Raw genomic sequence first — 18,864 nt, 5'->3', positions numbered from 1 at the left:
CCTAGCTGAAACCCGGAGGAGATACCTGGAGGAATGCTAGACCAGCGAGCTAACAGAGACATCCTCTTGAACCTTATCCTCTAGCCATTCAAATGTCAGCTTTGGATACAATGATGGCTGCTGCCTAAAACAAGCAGGTTTTCTGAAACCTTCTGAGGTAAGTGGTGGTTGTCAGAGCTGTAGTGCCTCGCCATTTGAAACACGTGAATTTTATGAGACCCCTGGAAAAATGTGGAATGGTGTATTTTCTTTAATGAGAACTGAGTCAAGCCTTAGACTGAGTCCCAGCTGACTCAAGCCAGACATTAGAGCTTGCTAGGGATTATTATAGATAAATAGATAAAGTTTCTTATGATATTTCAACAGAGAGATAAAAGTTGGAAGAAGTTCTAATTAAAGTTCAATGACTTTATTCTGTTTTTCTACCACCACTTACCAATCTGGCCACATGCTTTCCAATTTCTTAATTTCATCTTTTTTTTAAGAGGAAGAGAGTTTTTTGGAAAATATTCCTCACTTCTGCCTTCTAAAAAGCTCAACAGGCAGGTGCCACACATTTGTCTAGTTCACATGAAGAAAAGCATTTAAAAATAAATTTATAACAAAAGCTACTGCTGTTGTTGTAACTTAATATTTGCAGAGGAAATCCAATTACAGCCAAGGAGCAGATCAGTCCTTTCTTTCTTTTTTTTTTTTTTAATTCCCAGTTTGTCTGATTAAGATAGATATAATTGTAGGGAAGTGCTTTGCAAGTTAGTTAAACGAAAGTCAACACCATTTTGTTCTGCTGTGAAATGAATCGTTTGAGTCGAACAGGTTGTGTGGTATAGCTGTGCTAACAGGTCATGTTTAAAATATGTAGATTGATGTTAGCTTGTTGAAAATCAAATCTGCTATCTCCCTGTTTGAGCATTCAAGCAAACATACAAGTACGTTGTACCTCTCGGGGGTACGTTGTACCTCTTGTGAGATGTGATGTGCATGAAAATAGCTTGGCAAGCTTTCAGCTAACTTGCTGTTCTTGCAAGTTCTTGCATCTTCGATGTTAAGAGTCAAGCCATCATGCTATGGAAGATACCGGTGGTTTTAAACTGGGCAGGAAAGGTAGCAGCTGGAATTTATTTCCACATTTTGAAAGTTATCCTTATAATCATAAGGGTTGGGTTTGTCAAAATATATGCCAAGGACCAGACAAATTACAAACTCGCTCTGAAACCTAGGACCAGACATGCAACACAAAGCCACTCCACAGGCTTGAGTAACAAGACTTTGCCATCTCCACAGGATAGTGATCAGCAATGCGATGTAAATTACTGTAATTACTGTGTCACCAAAATATGTACACAATCAGGCAGATCGGGATTCTTTTCATCGTGTTGTGCTGCAGTATAATTAGATGGTGATGCCTACAGCTACTAGAGTTTGAGGGAGGCCTACAAACATTTGCAGCTCAAATCTCTCAAACCAAATAGGTTCCAACCAACAGCAACCAAATCATCAAGATTAAGCTTCTTCGGTACTGCATTGATAATTGGCTCGAGTAATTTGACTCACTGACCATCCTGAAGGCACCAGGCTTTGTCCTTTTAGCAGTACCATTCTTGCTGAGGTAGGAAACAAGTGTGGCCAAACTCAGTATGAGATCTTACAGAAGGGGAATATGGTATTTATTTACATTTTAAGCTCATTTTACCTGCCCACACTTGTTCTCTTACAGATTTCATTCACTGATGCTCACAAGCAATGAGACATAGCTGTTCAAGTGGTCTGGCCCTGATCACTTGCGTGCAACATATACAACAAGGGATGATGGCTGTCAAATCTTCATTAAATGTCCCAGTTTTGGGACAGTTCTTTAATAATCTTTAAGAATTGATAGTTGTTTTGTGGTGATCCTTTGCTGCAGTCTCTCTTCTTGCTAGGCTGCCAGGAGAAGGAATGGGAGATGTGATATGCCGCCATCCTCCTGTTATGAGAGGAGAGTTCTTCATGAATGAGTTGTGTGTGCTATGTGCTATGGTCTTATCGGTGTGCAGACCTGGGCTTGACAAAAACAACATAGTCTCAAATTTTTTGCTGGGAATGGTGTAATTTGTTATGAATACAAGCTGTTCTTAACTCCCCTGCTCTGCTATTTCTTCTGACACTTACATAAACAGATTTTTATTCAGACCAATCCCAATACTTCTTTTACAAATCTTCACTGATGACTGGTTCCTGCAGATCCCAGCTCTGGTTTTGAAGAGCCTCTCGGTTCTGCTCAGGACAATGCACAAATGACAAAGGGCCAAGACATCCCAGCAATTAGAATGAAAAGGAAATCCCCCATATTCCCTACTGAAAGCAGCAGAAAAATCTCACATTTAAAAGTAAAATTAATCCAAATTTTTCATTGTCCATTCTAATTCACATGGATCAAAAGCTGCCACCACCTCCTGACCATCCAGCTCCTATTTATTTCACAGCAACATGTCACCTTCATCCAACAAGAGGAAAGGCAAAGTGTCTGGACCATACTGACTCCATCCCATTCATCCCCCTCTGTACCGCGGCACCTAGCCCTGTTCAGCTGTGTGGGTGTTTCAGAACGCCTGGATAGAGGTAAGGAGATGTTTTGGGGAATATGGAAACTTGAAACACCTGCCTTCATGGCTGGGTCTCCTGTTGCTGGCTGTCTGGCCAGGCCTTTCGTGGTGTGATGGGTACATCGTGTGGCCAGAGAGAAGAAGTGCAATTTTTGTTTAACCTTTTTCTTGGGCTATATTCTGCCACTCTGGCCAGCTGAGCAACCGAATGGTAAAGAACTGAAATTGCCCAGCTGCTAGCACTGCTCTGCACTTCTGTGTTGACACTAAAATAGATGTCACTCTGGTTTTTCCTCTGTTCTTCATTAATCCTGCCTTACATGTTTCATGTGTCTGCTGCCTTGAGTGTGCTTAAGTCATATTTTCAGGTGCTTCTCCAAAATCAGGAAGAAAAAGAAGCAGCTACCTTTTGGGGGAGATATTTAGTAATAGTGCAGTAGCAGCTATTGATGATCTTGAAGAGTGAGGCAAAATTTGCAGGCTTTTGATGAGTCTTCTCATGACTTTATAAAGAAGCTAAAGCAACATGGCTGAGTTTGAACCTGCTTCTTTAGACATTACTGGAGTGACTGTCCAGCTGAATGACTGGATTCCTCAGGGGCCTACTGTAGGTCCAGGACCATAAGTAGTTGATTAGCGACAAAAATGTTGGAACAGAGAAAATCTGCATGTCCCACCTGGAGGAGAAGGTCTGGGAACATGGAAAAGCACAGGACTGAAATTCATAGCAACATGGGAAAAATCGAGAGAGGGTCTGGGAAACAGAGGCTGCAAAGAGTTAATCTAGATGAGAGTAATTAACTGCACTAATACTGGTAGGAAATGGTAGATTAAGGAGCAGGAACAGGAAGTTACAGGCAGTCAGAAGCATTAGTCAATGCCCTGCACTGTGAATAAGGCAGATACTGTATCAGGGTGTGTAAGCAGGAACGCAGCCTGGACTACCATACCAGTTCTGCCTAATCATAGCCAAGCCCATGCTGGAGTTTTGGACCAGGTTTAGGTGTTGACCTTCAAAGAAATGTGGCCCAAAGAGTAAGAATCCACAGGAGAACAAGGGGAACGGTCCAAGATGTGGAAATCCTGACCTCTGGGGAAAAGAAAAGGGTTGTTATCCTGAGAGAGAAGGACCTCTCCCTGCAAATACCTTTCAGAAAGAGGTTAGGCAGAGCAAGTGCACAGTGAGCAGAGTGCTGAGTAGTTTGTACGAAGACAGCTCCTGCCCAGAACCACGGGTAGGAGAGTTTGCCAGCCAGCCTGTCCTTGAGGAGCGAGGAATGTGGTGCTGTCAGGTTGCAACATAGGTATTTTTATAAATCAGTGCCTGAGCAATTTTAACACAGGAGAGGAATAATGTCAATCACTTTGATGTAGCCAACAAGAAGCAAAGAAAGCTTGTGGCAGCTCCTTCCCACCTCGATGATAAGTTAACACTGGAAGATGGCACATGTATTACATGTAATATTAACTCTCTGGCTGTCTGAGGCACAGCATCAGAAATGGAATAATTCTCCAAATGCAGGCAAATCCTCCCCACAGATAATGCCATACTGGTGGCCAAAGGATGGCAAAGTGATTACAACCAGTTTTTCTTTTCACTCTAGAGCGGTATTCTATTAATATTGCTAGCAATGCTCTGGGAACAAATAGGTCAGGTCCAACCCCTGCATTTGCTAACATCTCATCCATCCAAACATTTGCATTGTGAGACTGAAATTTGATGCCCAAGATAGTGCAGATAGTATGCAAGAGCATATGGGGCACATCCAGGCTTCAGGTTTCATCGCAGAGTGTTAACTGGCTTAGAGTGTGAGACCATTCAATGTAGAAAGAAATTACAAACTGATGTGCCAAAAACTCTGGATTCCAGCACATCATTGTTTACGGGCATATTAAAACTCAGGATACATACAGCTGGTGCTCCTGATGGATCTAGTTCTGTACAAAAATATGGATAGTCCCACCAAGAAAATGGAGCCTTCATATCCCAGCTTCTCTTATACTAGAAATGCAGCACTTTCAAATCTGATCATTGTAAGCAAGCTCTACTTCATGTCATACAGGGATTACTGCTGAATTATTGCATACACAGATGTGGTGAAACTATTTGTCTTTGCTGCAGAACCTTCTTGCTGAAAAACATAAGTCTGAAAGAATCCCGAGGTCTCAAATCAGCAAGAAAATATCCACGTTAGTCTTTCCCAGCCTTGAGTGACTTTGGGTCAGAGTTTGGCTGGGTTTGACCCTGTGTTGTAGACTGAATAAGCCAGTTTCTCTTCAGCAAAGTTCTTAACAAAGAGGGCCAGATGTCAGTGGAAGAAATCGGTATCGTTTCCCTGAATTTCTTAAATAATGTCTCCTTTAGATCACCAGTTTATCCCCCCCCCCCTTGTTTATTGACATCTTCTCAGCATGAGCCCAAGGAGATGGGAAAGATTTTGCAGCGCTCTGGCTGTTCTTGTAGACATCCTGGCACTCGTTTGATCGGAGGTGAAACAGGATGCGAACCTTTCCTGCTGGGGCTGAGACCACAGCCGAGTGCTATTCAGCTCTGAGAACAATGTCTGGCAGCTTGCAAGTAATTTAAACCAGCTAAAAACAGCCAAGCCTGGGTATGAATCATGACCCATCCGTGTTTGCTTCAGTCTTTTGACTTGCCTGAAATCAGCATGGCCTCTGCTGGCAGGCAACCGGCTCCCTGGAGAATAAGCAATAAACATTTTTAAAGCACTTTTCTTTCACAAGGGCTTTGCCTGCATGAATTCTAACAAAAAGCTGACTCTGAGAAGCGTGCATCTGAGGCAGGGGGATGTGCTGCCCTCTGGAAGACCAGCTGTAACATTCATCAAAGAAGCCCCAAATATAGAAATATTATGCAGGAACAGAGGTGATGTGGGCTTTTTCTTGGCTGTGAGTTCTTCTGAGACTGGTGTACCATGCTATACCATGGCATTATAGGTCCGCTTTTTGAAGCAGCCCTGGAAAAGACACTCCCACTCTGTTTCTCTAGAGAGAAAAAGCAAGATTCTCCAGGATGGTAAATGAGGCCGGTTGCACTGAGGTCAGTAGAATAAACCCAGGTCACAGCAGCTGGCAATCTGGACCATAATACACAGGGTGGCAGAGCTGGAACATGCCGCAGGGCTGAAGAGTGTGGCCAGTGGACCAAAGCACTAGCCAGGGACTTGGGATACCTGTGTTGTTCCCCTCACCCTGCTGCCCGACTGCTGGGCAAACCCGAAATGTCTCTTTGGTCCTTCACGATCCAAAGCTGGCAGCAACATTGTTCATAAAGTGCTTTACCGAATAACTGACCTCCAGGAAATCTCAGCATTATCTAAGAAATAAAACTCCAGGATGATACAGACAAACACCAGAATCAGCCTACGGACAGAAACAAGGGGAAAGGTTTGTATTTTCTACGGGGCGTGGGCACATGTTGGGGCATGTGGCCGCTCCAGCCACCAAAGAAGCAAGGGTCTGGCCGGCTACAAACGCTGGAGCAGCCTGCTTCCAAAGCCCGAAAGGCATGAGGATCGACCCAGAAAGTTGCCCGAAGGGCAGGGCACGACCAGCATCCGACGGCCGGGCTCTGCACTCGCCGGCAGCCTGGTCTTGAACCAGGCCCCGCTCTGCTACATCGGAGGAAGGTCCTGCACCGGCACCTCCTCCTGTGGCCGAAGGGGCTTTGCGTCGTGCTCGTAGGATGCTAAAACCCATTTGCCATTACACGTGCAGTCATTGCTCATGCAATACCATTTTGAGATCGTTTTCCACCCCAGAAACAGCGCGGTAACGCCCGGGGAGGTGCGGGGGCTGCCAGCGCACAGCTCAGCCCCGGCGAGGTCGATTATGGGATAAAAGGAAACACCCTCAAGTCGCAACAAGCTCCTCAAGGGCAGTGGAGGTGACGCTGCTCCAGCAACCGCAGCGCCCGACGGTCCCGGGGGGCTGCTCCAGTCCCCGGGGGCAGGCGGCGAATTTGCCTTCCCTACCCCTGCTCGGCCAGGGGCCGGCAGCGGGGCCGGGGCCGGGGCCGGGCCGGGAGCGGGGTCGCCGCTCCCCGCCCAGCGGCGGGGGTGGCGGGGCCGGAATCACGGCCGCGCCGCGGGGCCCAGCGCCACGCTCCGCTCCCATTGGCTGCCGGGACGCAAGGGCGCCCTTGGTGACGTAGCGTCCGCCGCTCCCATTGGCTGGGACGCGGGACGGGGGGGCGTGGCGGCGGGGGCGGCGGTGGTCGCCGCTGGGTAGGTGCGGGCCGGGGCGAGGCGGTGGCGGTCCCCGGGGGCGGGTAGGAGAACGGAACGGCGCGGAACGGAGGAGCAGCAGCTCCGGGTGCTGCCCGGGGGGCGGGCGGGGAGGAAGCGGGCGGCTTTCCCTTTGGAAGCCCGTCCCCGTTACCCGTGGCGCGTTGCATCCGTGTCTCCAGCAGTTCAGGGCGGGCATCCCCAGGGTGCGGTGCCTCCTCGGCATTATTGCCTTTTTTCTTTTTTCTTTTTTTTTTTGGTTAATGTGCCATTTTTTCAGCTGCGGAAAGGCTTTTCGGCTGGAAGCATGCAAGAAAAGGAAAAAACCCCACCACCCAAACCCCAAATTCCGCAGCCCTGAAAGGCAAGAGCAGTGTGTTTTGTCCCTGAAACAACAAAAAAGCTCCTCCCCAGCAAAACCAGGGCTGGTGGGAGATGGAAACCCCATCAGCGTCTGCTGCTCTTGTTGAAGTCCACCAGCCAACTCTCGTTGGGACAGCTCTTCTTGTCTGCTGGAGTTTATGCAACTCTTTGGCAGGCAGCTTTCTTTTGACGACGTGAAAAAGTTAAGGGATCGCTTTAATTGAGAGGTCCCCGTGGACCTTCCCCTGTTGAAACGAATGAAACGGCCACTGTCTTCATCTGTTATCTAAAAAAACCAGTCACGGGTACCGCTTCTGAGCCGCCCCATTGCTGGTGAGACAATTGAGGGCTCAGGTGTAGCTGGGATTTCTGGCAGTTTTCATGTGGTTTTAAGGCCAGTGGAAAGTCTCCATCGTGCCTAAAGCTGTGGTCGTACGTCCCTCTGCACAGTTGTGTCAGTCCTACCTGAGGATTTGGGCTTGCTTCTCATCGTGAGGGTTAATCTTGATGCGTCTCTACCACTGGCAACCTGAGCTCTGAGTTTTTGTGGTTTTGTTGGAAAATGGTGAGAAACCTTGTTTTTTTAGCTGCTCTTGTATTTGCGAGTTGCACTTAGTGGCATTAGCGTTTTCATTCTGTTTTTAAGTATGACTTCTTGCATGACTGTTCTGCGTACTGGATGTGTGTGACTTCCCCATCTAGTTTGCATCCAAGTGTGGCTGGGTGTCTAGCTCTCCCTGAAATTAATTGAAATTAGCTGCCTGAATTAGAGGGTTTTGAAAAGGCAGTGAAAACTCTGGTGTCCATTTGAATATTCTTACAAATTCTGAAATAAGCAGATTTACTCTCACTCGTGTAGTGGCAGGTTTGCCAGTTTCTCTTTAGCTTCCAATTAGCTTCTGGAGATTTAATGAACCTGCAAACCAGCACTTGCTCTTTTATTAAAGACTGATGGTGTTAGAGAAATATGTATCACTGCATGCTGTGTCCATAAGATCAACAAATAGTCTTGAAAGTTCAGAATAGTTCAGCCTTTGTGCTCCTGTGTAGTTACAAAAATAACAGATGGGTTGTGACCTATAATTTTTTTTTAATGTTGCTTAACACATCCTTTTCAGGTTTAAGGCCAAGCTTATCTATGTTTTTTATAGTTGTTTTTACTGGGCTGACTGACACACGACTCAAGCCGCTAAATCTGGTGGAGAGAATGATGTTCAACATCAGTTTGAATTTAATGTGGCATCTTCTTAAAAATAAAGAGGTACCGAGGTCGATCATTTATTACTGCACATTCAATTTAAAACTTTAAAGTCTGCAGTGGTGCCTTGTTAAACTTTTCTTTCTCTTATATATTTTTTAAAATCACTGCCCAACAACAGAACTGATTGTTGAGGCATTTATGTCCAAAGCTACGGTGTCCAGCACTCCCCTCTCTGTTAAAACTTAAATCTACTGGATTATTTTTGGATGTACAGCGCTGCCAGTATGTGCAAGGAGGGATTAGAGCCGGTGAGATGCCTGTTCATGTCGCGATAATTAGTGATGTTCTCTGCTGAATCACCTGCTTCCTGTCACGGAGGAAAGTGCCCCAAATGGTGAAGTTGAAGCAGGCTTTTAGGCTCTGAAACAGATCCTGGAATTTAATGTGTGGTACCTTACGATTTGTCACCCCGGCAGCTTTTTTCTCATGAGATTTTGGTTGGAAGAGGAGCAATCCAGCCAGCGAGCGTCGTTTCTTCTTGTGGCCAAGGCTCTGGCTTTCAAATCTGGTAAGCAAATATATCTCAGAGGATTTTCTGGGCACTTAAATCACCTGTAAGTTGGATTTGGCATTCGATTTGCTTGCCTGACTGTCTAAGCAAAACTAACTCAGAGGGTCTGAATGGGCGTTGGTGAAGGTTGGCAGGTGACACAGGGCTGCCTCCTGGGGCTCAGGAGACCTCTGGCCCTAAAAACCTGTGATGGATACATGAAGAAATCCCACACGTGCTATGTGGGAAACACACATGGGTTCGTGAGTGGTTTGAGATATTCTTGTTAGCATCAGAAACCTATCTTCTGTTAAACAAGATATATATGCTTACATATATTTTAATGATATATTGTTGTATAATATGTAGGGAATTTAGCAGGGGTACATTTATCAATTACGTTTATTGCAATTACTATGCCATTTTGTTTGGGTATATTAAGGGGAAAAAGAGAGCAATACGGTCGATTTTAGGATGACATGGTGTGCGTAGGGTGTTGTATTCAGTAGCGACTTAAGCGATCAAGTGGGTGAGTCCAGGTGTCAGCAGAGGGACGCAGCTTGCTTGGAGGGCTGGGAGAGCCCAGGCTTTACTTGCCCTCTGGGCAGCTGCTGCTGTGCTGAATATAGCTGCCCAGCAGTCGTACAGGCTGCCGTCTCTCAGGGAGGGGGAAGGCAGCTGCAGTGCCTGCTGCGGGTTGTGCTGGGGATTTGGTCTCCCCTGGAGACCCAGCACATCGCCCCGTTGCTCTTTGTTCACATGCATGGGCTCTGCCCGTGGGAAAACCTCTGTTGACAGAGGGGTGGATCGTAAAACGAGAACACAACAAAAGAGCTGATGGAGGGTGTGAGTATCAGCTTGCTTCCCACTTCCAAGTATTGTTTAGGAATACTTTCTTTCCTCCTTTTTGGTTTTTGGTTTGGTTTTTTTTTTTCCTTTTTAAGTTGAGTTTGCTGTCGATGCTCCCTTGGCTGGCCTCTCCATTGCTAGCCCAGCACTAGCTGGGTGAATACTGGCAAAACCATTCTACCAGTGTTTTCCTAATGCTGGCAACCTGCTTTGGGCTGGAGCTGCTGGAAGAGGCTTCAGTGTTTCCAGGGCTTTGAGGATGCCCACCTGCGACTAAGTGTCACAGAGCCTACACGTGGTGATTTTGGCAGTGCCTGTTTCGATGCTCTGTGGAGAGCCCGCAAGGTGTCATTTATGTTGAGAGTATTTTTGAGTCCTTCTAGCTTGGTGAACGCAAGAGGTGCTTGGCTTTGACTGGTGTTCGCAAAACAAGATCTCCCGTGTGCTGTATTGGGTCTCCTTGATGTGGTTTATCGGTTGTCCTGCTGCAGCTCCTCGCTGGAGGCCAGCACAGGCAGCAAGAGGGTGATGGTGGAGCACCTCCCTGTGTGGAGTACCCAGGGCTCAGGCTTCGAGAATAATACCTCATGTTAGAAGGATTTGCAGCAAGATGCAATGGGCTTGGCTCTACAGCACGCCTGAAAATGTGTCATTGGCTGAGCAAGTATTTCCATTAATTAATTTCACAAAGAGTTAATTTCATGAATTGAGGTAGAAGCTGCAGAGCTAAGTGCCAAGTTTGGGTTTTACAGCCTCCTACCTCTCCCTGTAATTTTTTATATATAATTCTCACTTCTGGGTGGCTTCCATTTCAAGGTTTTGAGTTTGTCTCTTAAAAACCCCTCAACTTTCCACCCCAACAGCCTTCAAGACTCAGTCACACTAATAGGTCCTTTACATCCTAGTTAATGATGTCTCTTTTGGGCCCTGTAACCTCATGGTGCACAAACTGTTTGTGAAATTGGCCATTAATTCAGGAGACAATTGCACCATGCTGGCAAGGTGTAAAGCACAGGTTTATTCTCGGTGCGGCCAGAGCTTTAATTAGATTTTCCCAGTGTGTCATGTCCTCGAAACCAGAAAACACTGCTGAGACATGAAGGTTTGCTCTTTCCTTTGTTCCACTTGACGCACCAAGATGAGACTTCATGATTTTTGGGGTCTGACCCAGAACGTGCTTAAGATCTTCATTATTAGACGTACTCAGTTTCTTTACTTGGCATGGAGACAAGGGGAGACGGTGAGTTGCCACTACTGTGTGTTGTGTATTTCAGAGCGCCCAAGGCTTGGCATCATCTTGCAGAAGAAGTTCTGTCCTCATGGCTGTGGATGTGGGAAAATCAACTTCTGAAGCCTCACTGAGTGGGAAGGCTGAAGACGATGGTAGGTGGGACTGCACAGAGGTGGAGACAGACTACCCGGAGCTAGTGGACAGCCTGCGCCAGCTTTTAGGGGCAGAGGAAGCCACGCCCTGCTCACAAGGGATGGAGAACATGGCAATGAGGGGACGCAGTCGCTTGGCCACCAGTGTTACCCAGGGAGGTTCGAGCTACCACCAAGAAGTGTCTTCAGCATCCACATCCAGATTTCCCAGAGAAAGAGCAAGCCTCTCAGAGACAGAGATGTTAATTTATAGAGCTGTCGATGGCGATGTGCCTCATCATGTTAGCCACCGGTTCCTCTCCCCAGAAGAGCAGCAGGTGAGAGTGTTGTATGTACAGGTGTTGCTGCATCACTGGGAGGTCCCAGGTGAGGTGGGGCCTTGTTTGTCTGGGCTGTCGTAGCGGGCCTTTCCATCTCCTCCAGCCGGAGTGTGCCAACCCCAGCCCCGGGCTGAGCCGTACAGTGGAGAAAGGCTTGGGCTCTGACACCTGAGCCATTGCCTCCATTCCTGTATTACCACCATGGAGCTGGAAAGTCACTCGTGATGGGGCTCCTTGAATAAGTGCCTCTTGGGCTCCTTAAATAAGTGCTTCTTGCTGCCAAATGGCTCGTGCAGCTTCTCAAGTCCTTGGGATGCCTTTACTTAAAAACAAGCCCCACTCTGGGCTTCGGGCAGCTGTGTGCTGTCCCGCAAACAGAACAGAGTTCCCCTTCCAGCCTCTCCTCAGAGCGAGTCCAGGCCTGGGCTTTTATCTCCAGGTCCCAGCACAAAGGAGCCTTTTGTCTGGATGCTGTGCTTCATTTTATGTGTCCCTCTCTCCCGTTCCTTTTTCCCCCCTGTCCTTGAGCAGGTGAAGGCATCAGGCTGTTGGGAGCCGGCATCCAGCCCTCCCAGCCGGCACGGCTCTGCAGAGGAGAGCATCCTTGCTGACAGCTGCCACGATGCCCGTGCCAGCCAGTGGAACCGAAGGTTGGCAGCTCAATCACCATTATCCTCCACCCCAGAGGTCCTGCGGCCCCGAGCCTCACCCAGCCCTGAGAGTGCCCTGCGGAGCCACTCCGCATCAAGCTTCTCCACTCTGTCTTCAGAAGAAAATGGCCTCTCCGAAGAGCCGGCCCAAAGTATGCTGGCCAGCGCAGATGTGTCTTCTCCTGCAGGCACTGCCACCCGGGACCTGTGCTGTTGGTGGGCTGCAGCAGAAGGCAGGGCACCGCGGGCATGCAAGCTTTTTAGTCCTCTGCTTGATGACCGCACCACCGTGGAGCGCATCAGGGAGATGTCATCATACCAAGCCAATTACTGGTCATGTGCCATACCAGATTCATTACCCCCATCTCCAGACCGTCGTTCACCCCACTGGAATCCCAATAAAGAGTACGAGGACTTGCTGGATTATGCTTATCCACTGAAGCCAAGATACAAGCTAGGAAAGATGCCGGAGCCTTTCCTTCATGATTCAGGAATAGGTTTGGACAGCTTTTCTGTTTCCCCTGAGGGCACGTCAAGGTCCACCAGCATCTACGGCCGAGGTGGGCAGGCTCAGGGAAGTGGAGAAAATGGATGTTGGGGGTTCATGGCCTCTGCAGACAGGTTCTCCGCCCCAGGGCCTGGAAAAAGAGGCCGCTCAGGAGCTGGCTCATACTATGAACCTTTACCTATTGCAAAAGCATCCTTTGCAAAGAGTGCTTCCTCTCATCCTTCTAGAGGTTCTGCTAAGGATGTAATGACAGAGTCAGCTAAGCCAGGTTCATCTGGCCGCCCTGCTGCAGATGGGAGAAGCTGGTGCACCAGAGGGAGCCCCTTTCCAAACTACAAAGGGCAGGCGAAAAGCACTAGTAGTTTTTTACCTACAACAGGAGTGCTCCCCCTGAGGAAAGAGTGGGAGGGTGATGAAGAATTTCTGTCCCTGCCTCCGAGACTGCAGGAGCTTGAAAGGCTGGCTCAGTTTTTGTCCAATCTTTCCTTAACTGTAAGAACGCCTGGGCACAACCACCAAAACCTTCCACGTCACAGTGACGGCAGGCAGCCCCTTTCAGCTGAGTTGGCTCCTTTTGGAGAAGTGGGTGGCAGGGACAAAAGAGGTAATATTGAGGATTATGCTGGGCTGTGGCACCCCTACAGCTCTCGAAAGCCCAGCTGGGAAGACACTGAATCATGTGGCCGGATCCATAGGGATCCTCTGCGGGGGCTTCACGTACCAACCAGTCTCAGGGGCGCATTGGATGGGACGTACCTAAATGAACCACGGGTCAAGGGGCATCTGAAGAAGCGCCAGGAGGGCGAGTCCCTTGCCCAGTGTGTTAAGGTAGGCTGAGACAAGAAATAAAGTTTATTATGGGCAGATCTCACATAAAATGTTGCCTGTGTTTATGGCACAATTAATTAAGGCTCCCCCTTCTGCATGATGTTTGGTGCCTGGCAGCTGGTAGTAATTTATGCAGGGGGGCTCACTGGAGCAGATAATTTCTTCTGATGGAGCAAGAGCCCATCTCAGTTTTCCTGGGGCTCAGCATCACAGGGCTGGGTTCGGTGGAAATGTGGCACTTGGCTTCCCCCAAGTCGGGGGGACGGCCCGCCCATCCTGCAGCACTGCTGCACTGGGAAGATGCGAGAGCCATGGTTGGGGCTAGACCAGCGTGAAGTTCGGTGTTCGCTGCCTGCCCTATCACTTCAGCTATTTAATGTGGTGTGGCTGGCCTTGCCCTTCATCCCAGGTTCTCTCGTCTTCCCCGAACTGGGTCCTACTTAAGGGTATAACAAGGCCAGGCAGAACTGGCAGGGTTTCTCTGAAGAGTTTCTGAATTATTTTGTGAATTTTTATTTTTTTGGGCAAGTGATGCCTCATGGCCATCCCGCCACCAGTGCTGTGCTCCCTGGCCAGTGGGGATTATTCCCCACCTTCCCCTCCATCCTGTTCCCCACCCCAGCCCCAGGCTGAATTTGGAAGCAATGCTGAGCTGTTTGCAAGAGAGTAATTATTATCGTGCACATAGCTACAAACACCAGTGCATTTCATCCCCTCCTCTTGTATGGGAATAAAAGGGTCTTTTCTACTGTCAGCATTAGGGTTTATCTGTCGCCTGAAATCATGGTGCCAGGGAGAAGCAGTTCAGCTTTATAGCAAAACCCCGAGGAGCAGGAGCAGAGCTGGAGTCTGGTTTCAGTGAGAGCAGAGACCCCTGGGTTTTGTGCAGCATCTTACAAAAATAATCCCTTACTGAGACGCTTTAAAAATAAATGAAAGCACTTAATTGAACGAGATGAACCCTTGGGGAAGAGCAACTGCAAATTAACTGCATTGGTCTGGTGAGGAGTAGGGTGTCTCTCTGGCTGGGAGATGGTGGAGGCAAACCTCTTCCTTCAGCCTGGCTGCCATTGGCTTCTGACACCTCCATAGCAGCAATTTCATGGTGACCCTCAATTCTTGCCACACAGTGGGTTTGGGGTGTGTTTAGGGGTTTAGGGTTTTTTGCCTTTTTTCTTTTTCTGTTGATCCTTGGTTTCCCAAGCTTAGGGATGTTTGTGTGGGGGGGTTGGGCAGGAGAGGAGCAAGGAGCAGGTGGTTTCTGAAACACCACTGGCTCACCTATTCCTGTCTCTGCTGTGTCTTTGTTGCCGAAATAGATCAGTAACCCCTTTTGTTATGCTTCGTTAAGTAGATGTTTTGCTGCCAGCTGGAAGAGCTAATTTGTTGGCTGTACAATGTCGCAGACATCACCGACAGCTGGGTCCCAGCCTCGCTGGACGCCGAGAGTGTGAAGGCGTTGCTGCACCGCTACTTTGTAGGTATTTCTCCCCACTCTTCGGTGCTGCACCGCTACTTTGTAGGTATTTCTCCCCACTCTTCGGTGCTGCGGGCAGCAAGTAGTGGGAAGCAAGGCACTGCTGGCATGGTCCAGGCAGGTGATGCGGGGTGCATCGAGTGTGCAAAGCCTAATCGGAGTACTGGGAACCTGCTCGGGGGAAACTGCTCGCTGGGTGACCTGCCAAAAACCCTTCTAAGCAGCACTCCTCTTCCCCTTTCATTCCCAGGAGTTCAGGAAAGATGTGGCCAACCACCGGAGCCTGACGGAGAGCGTGCTGGAGAGGGGAGAAGCTCTCCTTGACTGCATGGCATCGAATTCGCCAGGTGAGGAGTGCTTGAGCAGGGCTGGTCATGGACGCAGCCAGTGATGCTGGCTGTAGCATCTGCCCCCTGAAATCCCTGGCCCCACATGTGTGTGGGTGTGGAATTGGTGAGCAGAGTTTGCCATTTGGCAGCTGTATGGGAGTGAAAAGGGTTTTACACCTCCATTGCTGTCTGGAGACTTGGAGGTGAGGTGGAGGTTTGAAGTGATTACTTCTGAACACTTTCAGCTGCACCACGCCTTGACCCTTGCCTTGTGCCGTGCCATCCATCATGGGTGATGAATAGGTTTCTGCCTCTTACGGGTCCCTTAAGTTTTTATCTTAACTGCAGCATGGCCAGATCCCACTGGGCTGTGGGATGCTGTCAGCCTGCAGCTGGGAGGAGATGCTTTTGTCCAGCACAGGAGAAGGCGATTTTCACACCCTGCTTGCACTTGGTGCATCCCAGGATGGGTGTTGGCAGCCAGTTTGGGGAGACAGCCCAGCCTGGCTGGTGGCGCAGCACACATCAGGCAGTAGCTCTGGTTATTTGGTGCATCCTGCACAAGGGATTTCTAAAGGACAGGCTGGGTCTGCAGTCACCAAAGGGGCTTTAGTGGTCAAGTGCTGCATTATAGATGGGCTTTTTTACACAGTCCCAAAGGTTTCCTTTGGGAGCCCCTACTTCTGTATCTTCAGTTTTAACCTGGAGCCTCGTAGGTCACTTTCCACCCCCTCCAAACTCTGCATCACAACTTGGGTGGGATGAAGATCAGTTTATTGATTTCTAACACTTGATTTCCTTCAAAAGTCTATCATCTGAGCGAGTGGAACTCTCTTACTGCTCTTACAGACATTAATTGTCACATTACTACCACCTCCATCATATGTTTTGTTTTCCAGCTCTGAAAGACACGCTGGGTTTGATTGCAAAACAGTCAGAAGAGCTAGAAAGCCACGCAGAGCACTTGTACGAATCCGTTCTAGCTGCTGTGGGTCCCATGCAGGGTGAGGACAGGATGGAGGACAAGGGAGTGCAGCAGACAGCTGCTCAGTGGGTAAGCAGGGGGGCAAACCAGCCTTTCTGTGGCAGGAGGAGAGGGAGGGAAGTGTAGGAAGATAAAACACTTAAATTAGCTAACACTATACATCAGGCTTTATTATTTTTTCTTTTAATGTGACGTTTGGAAAGCCGAAAAGGAGAAGAAAGCAAGGGCAATCTCAAAATGGATGCCCCATCGTCGTTAAATGTGTGTCAGGGGAAGAGCAGTGTGATGAAACCCAAGATCGTGATGACAGCGATGGCAGCTCCTCGGAGGGACCCAGGGAGCCGGCAGGCAGGTCGCTGTCAGTCAGGGTGGAGGGATCATCAGCAGTCCGCCCAACACATACAGCTGCTCTACTGAAATCGCTTGGACAGCAGAGGGAAGATGGGAAAGGGGTATTGTTTGTTTGTTTGTTTGTTTGTTGTGGTTTTTTGTTGTTTTTTTTTCTCTCAGAGAAAAATGCTGCTTGCCCTGTCATAGTGGGAAAGAGATGCAAGTTAATTTGGGCGTAAAATACGGGCTAGAAAACTTGTTTGCTGATTTCTTGACATCTTCCTTCAAATAAAACTGCAGAGATAAAAGTGTTTCAGGAGGGCATGGCAGGAGCATTAGCTTAAAGGGGCTGAGGGGTGCGTGGTGTTTGAGGGCAGAGGCACAGCAGCATCAATGGGGTCAGCTGTGTGCTACCACAGGCCTCAGCCACTCACACTGGGATTGGGAATCACTATAAAATTGTGTCTGTACAAAACAATCATGGGTGTTAGCAAGGTGCTGGGTCCAGAGACACAGGACAGCTGTTAAGCCGTAGGAATTTAGGATCTGCAGGCTAACCTTGCCACCCCCCGCCCCACCCCCCCGCATTAGCTCAGAGCATTGATTTTCCCATGGCCGACTCCATGGCATGCCTTAAAATTTGGAGTTGCAAAGACAAAAAATTATTTCCTGTACTTTTAAGGAGAGTAACAATAGCTTAAGTATTTTGTGTTTTGTTTTCTTTTTAAAATTGCTAAATATACATTGACTATAACCTCTACACTACTGAGCATATGTGGAGTTGATTTAAGTATAGCATGGGGGTTTGGTTTGTTTGTTGGTTTGCAGCCAAAGCACAGTAGCAAACTTAATTCCTTTTATTTCAGGTGCTGCCTCTATCAGACCTGGGCTTTGTTAGCCAGTCTTGGGATGGCTGAGAAGAAATGCAGCAACCACCAAACCACCTCTTTCACCTCTTGCAGAGATGCCAAATACCTATGATCACCGTGTTTGGAGTCAGCCAGGCTGGGCTGATTTCAGTTTGTTTGGTTTTGGGTTTTTTTTACTGTGGCTTGAGAAAGGCGAGCTGTACAGCAGTTATTTGGCTACTGGGATGTCTAGTTAATAGTGCTGACTACACTGGAATGTTTTGTGAGGAATGTACAGCTGGCCTTTTTTTGGTTTGTTTTTTTAATGTAGCTTTCCTTTTTTATTTAAGTGGCTTGTTCCACGTGTTGGCAAAATGTCAAGAACACGCTGGTTTTTTTAACCGAGTAATCCATAGTGTGCCGTGCAACTCACTTCTAAGTAAAGCCGTGTGATTTTAATAGCTGCGTTCTCATGTTTTGTTTATGCTCTTCAAAAATAGGTGCTAGAAGCCAAGAAGTAGCAACTCCTGGTTCTTGGGAGCAAACTGAACTCTTGTTTATAGTTACCAGTCCCTGATGAAGCAGAGCCTATTTAACTTTCAGTTTCCTTATGCATGAACATTGAAGAGCCAATATGCTGTATGAATCTTGATAAAATAGTAAGCAGGTGAGTACACCCAGGGAAGAACCAAGTTATCTATAAACTGCTGTCACCTGTTATTTGCAGTAGTTGTGTTAGTGCTGTGCTGGTTTCCCTGGGTGAAGAGTTGTGCCTTTCCCCTCTTACAGCTAGTGCAGTTCACTGCTCAAAAAACATTCACAAAGGGTTTCTAAACACTTTCTGCAACAGAAAAGGGCATCTCTGAAGCAGCATAACAAGGTAAGTGGCCAAAAAGTTGCAGCCAACTACAGAATGTTAGTACTTGGCTTTAATTAACCTTTAAACTAAATAGCAATCATCATGTTCTTGTGCATCATTTCCTCCCATTCTTGTGAACGGAACAAAGTGAAGTTTCTGTACTGCACAAGTAGAAGGTGAAAGCATAGTTAAAACTGAAACAGTTATGAATGATAATTCATTGGGTTTTGTGGGGGTTTTTTTGATACTCTCCCATCTTCCACCACCTCAGCTTAAAGGGTAATTTTTTTTTATTGCCAAGTTGCAGGTGACAATTCATAGATCAGCATAAGTTCAACAAAAAGGCTCAAGCAGCTACAGTGAGACTGGTCTTGCTGACTTTGACTTTACCAACACCAGGTCCAGTACCCATGGGCATTGAGGGAGATGCTTAAACAAAGTCTATATAGAGCAGGGCAGGGTGGGAGTTACATGCAAGGAAAGGCTACTGGTGCCTATGTGCTACCACTTGCAAATCTTAAGCCCAACCCATTACATCAAAGGTATTTAGTA

General features: G+C 47.8%; 1 protein-coding gene across 7 annotated transcripts; it reads left to right on the top strand.

Annotated features, from left to right (window-relative positions):
- The first annotated feature begins 6,821 nt into the window (after positions 1-6,821).
- On the top strand, positions 6,822-17,961 carry CEP68 (centrosomal protein 68). 7 transcript variants are annotated; one of them, XM_049800996.1, is made up of 8 exons: positions 6,822-6,832; positions 8,873-8,964; positions 11,070-11,495; positions 12,030-13,484; positions 14,839-14,961; positions 15,212-15,308; positions 16,190-16,344; positions 16,479-17,961. In XM_049800996.1, exons 3-8 carry the CDS (start codon positions 11,115-11,117, stop codon positions 16,842-16,844), a joined length of 2,577 nt encoding a protein of 858 aa, XP_049656953.1. In that variant the 5' UTR covers positions 6,822-6,832; positions 8,873-8,964; positions 11,070-11,114; the 3' UTR covers positions 16,845-17,961. The 7 variants fall into 7 exon arrangements, with proteins under 7 accessions (XP_049656953.1, XP_049656955.1, XP_049656954.1 ...); XM_049800998.1 differs by lacking the exons at positions 6,822-6,832; positions 8,873-8,964 and adding an exon at positions 7,072-7,760 and having other exon boundaries at positions 16,546-16,727; positions 17,472-17,961; XM_049800997.1 differs by lacking the exons at positions 6,822-6,832; positions 8,873-8,964 and adding an exon at positions 7,072-7,760 and having other exon boundaries at positions 16,479-16,727; positions 17,472-17,961.
- Positions 17,962-18,864: the final 903 nt, after the last annotated feature.

Source organism: Accipiter gentilis, chromosome 5 (genome assembly GCF_929443795.1).
Source record: "Accipiter gentilis chromosome 5, bAccGen1.1, whole genome shotgun sequence".
NCBI lineage: Eukaryota > Metazoa > Chordata > Aves > Accipitriformes > Accipitridae > Astur > Astur gentilis.
Note: the sequence above shows the minus strand (reverse complement) of the source record. Positions and strands in the feature narration are given on the sequence as shown.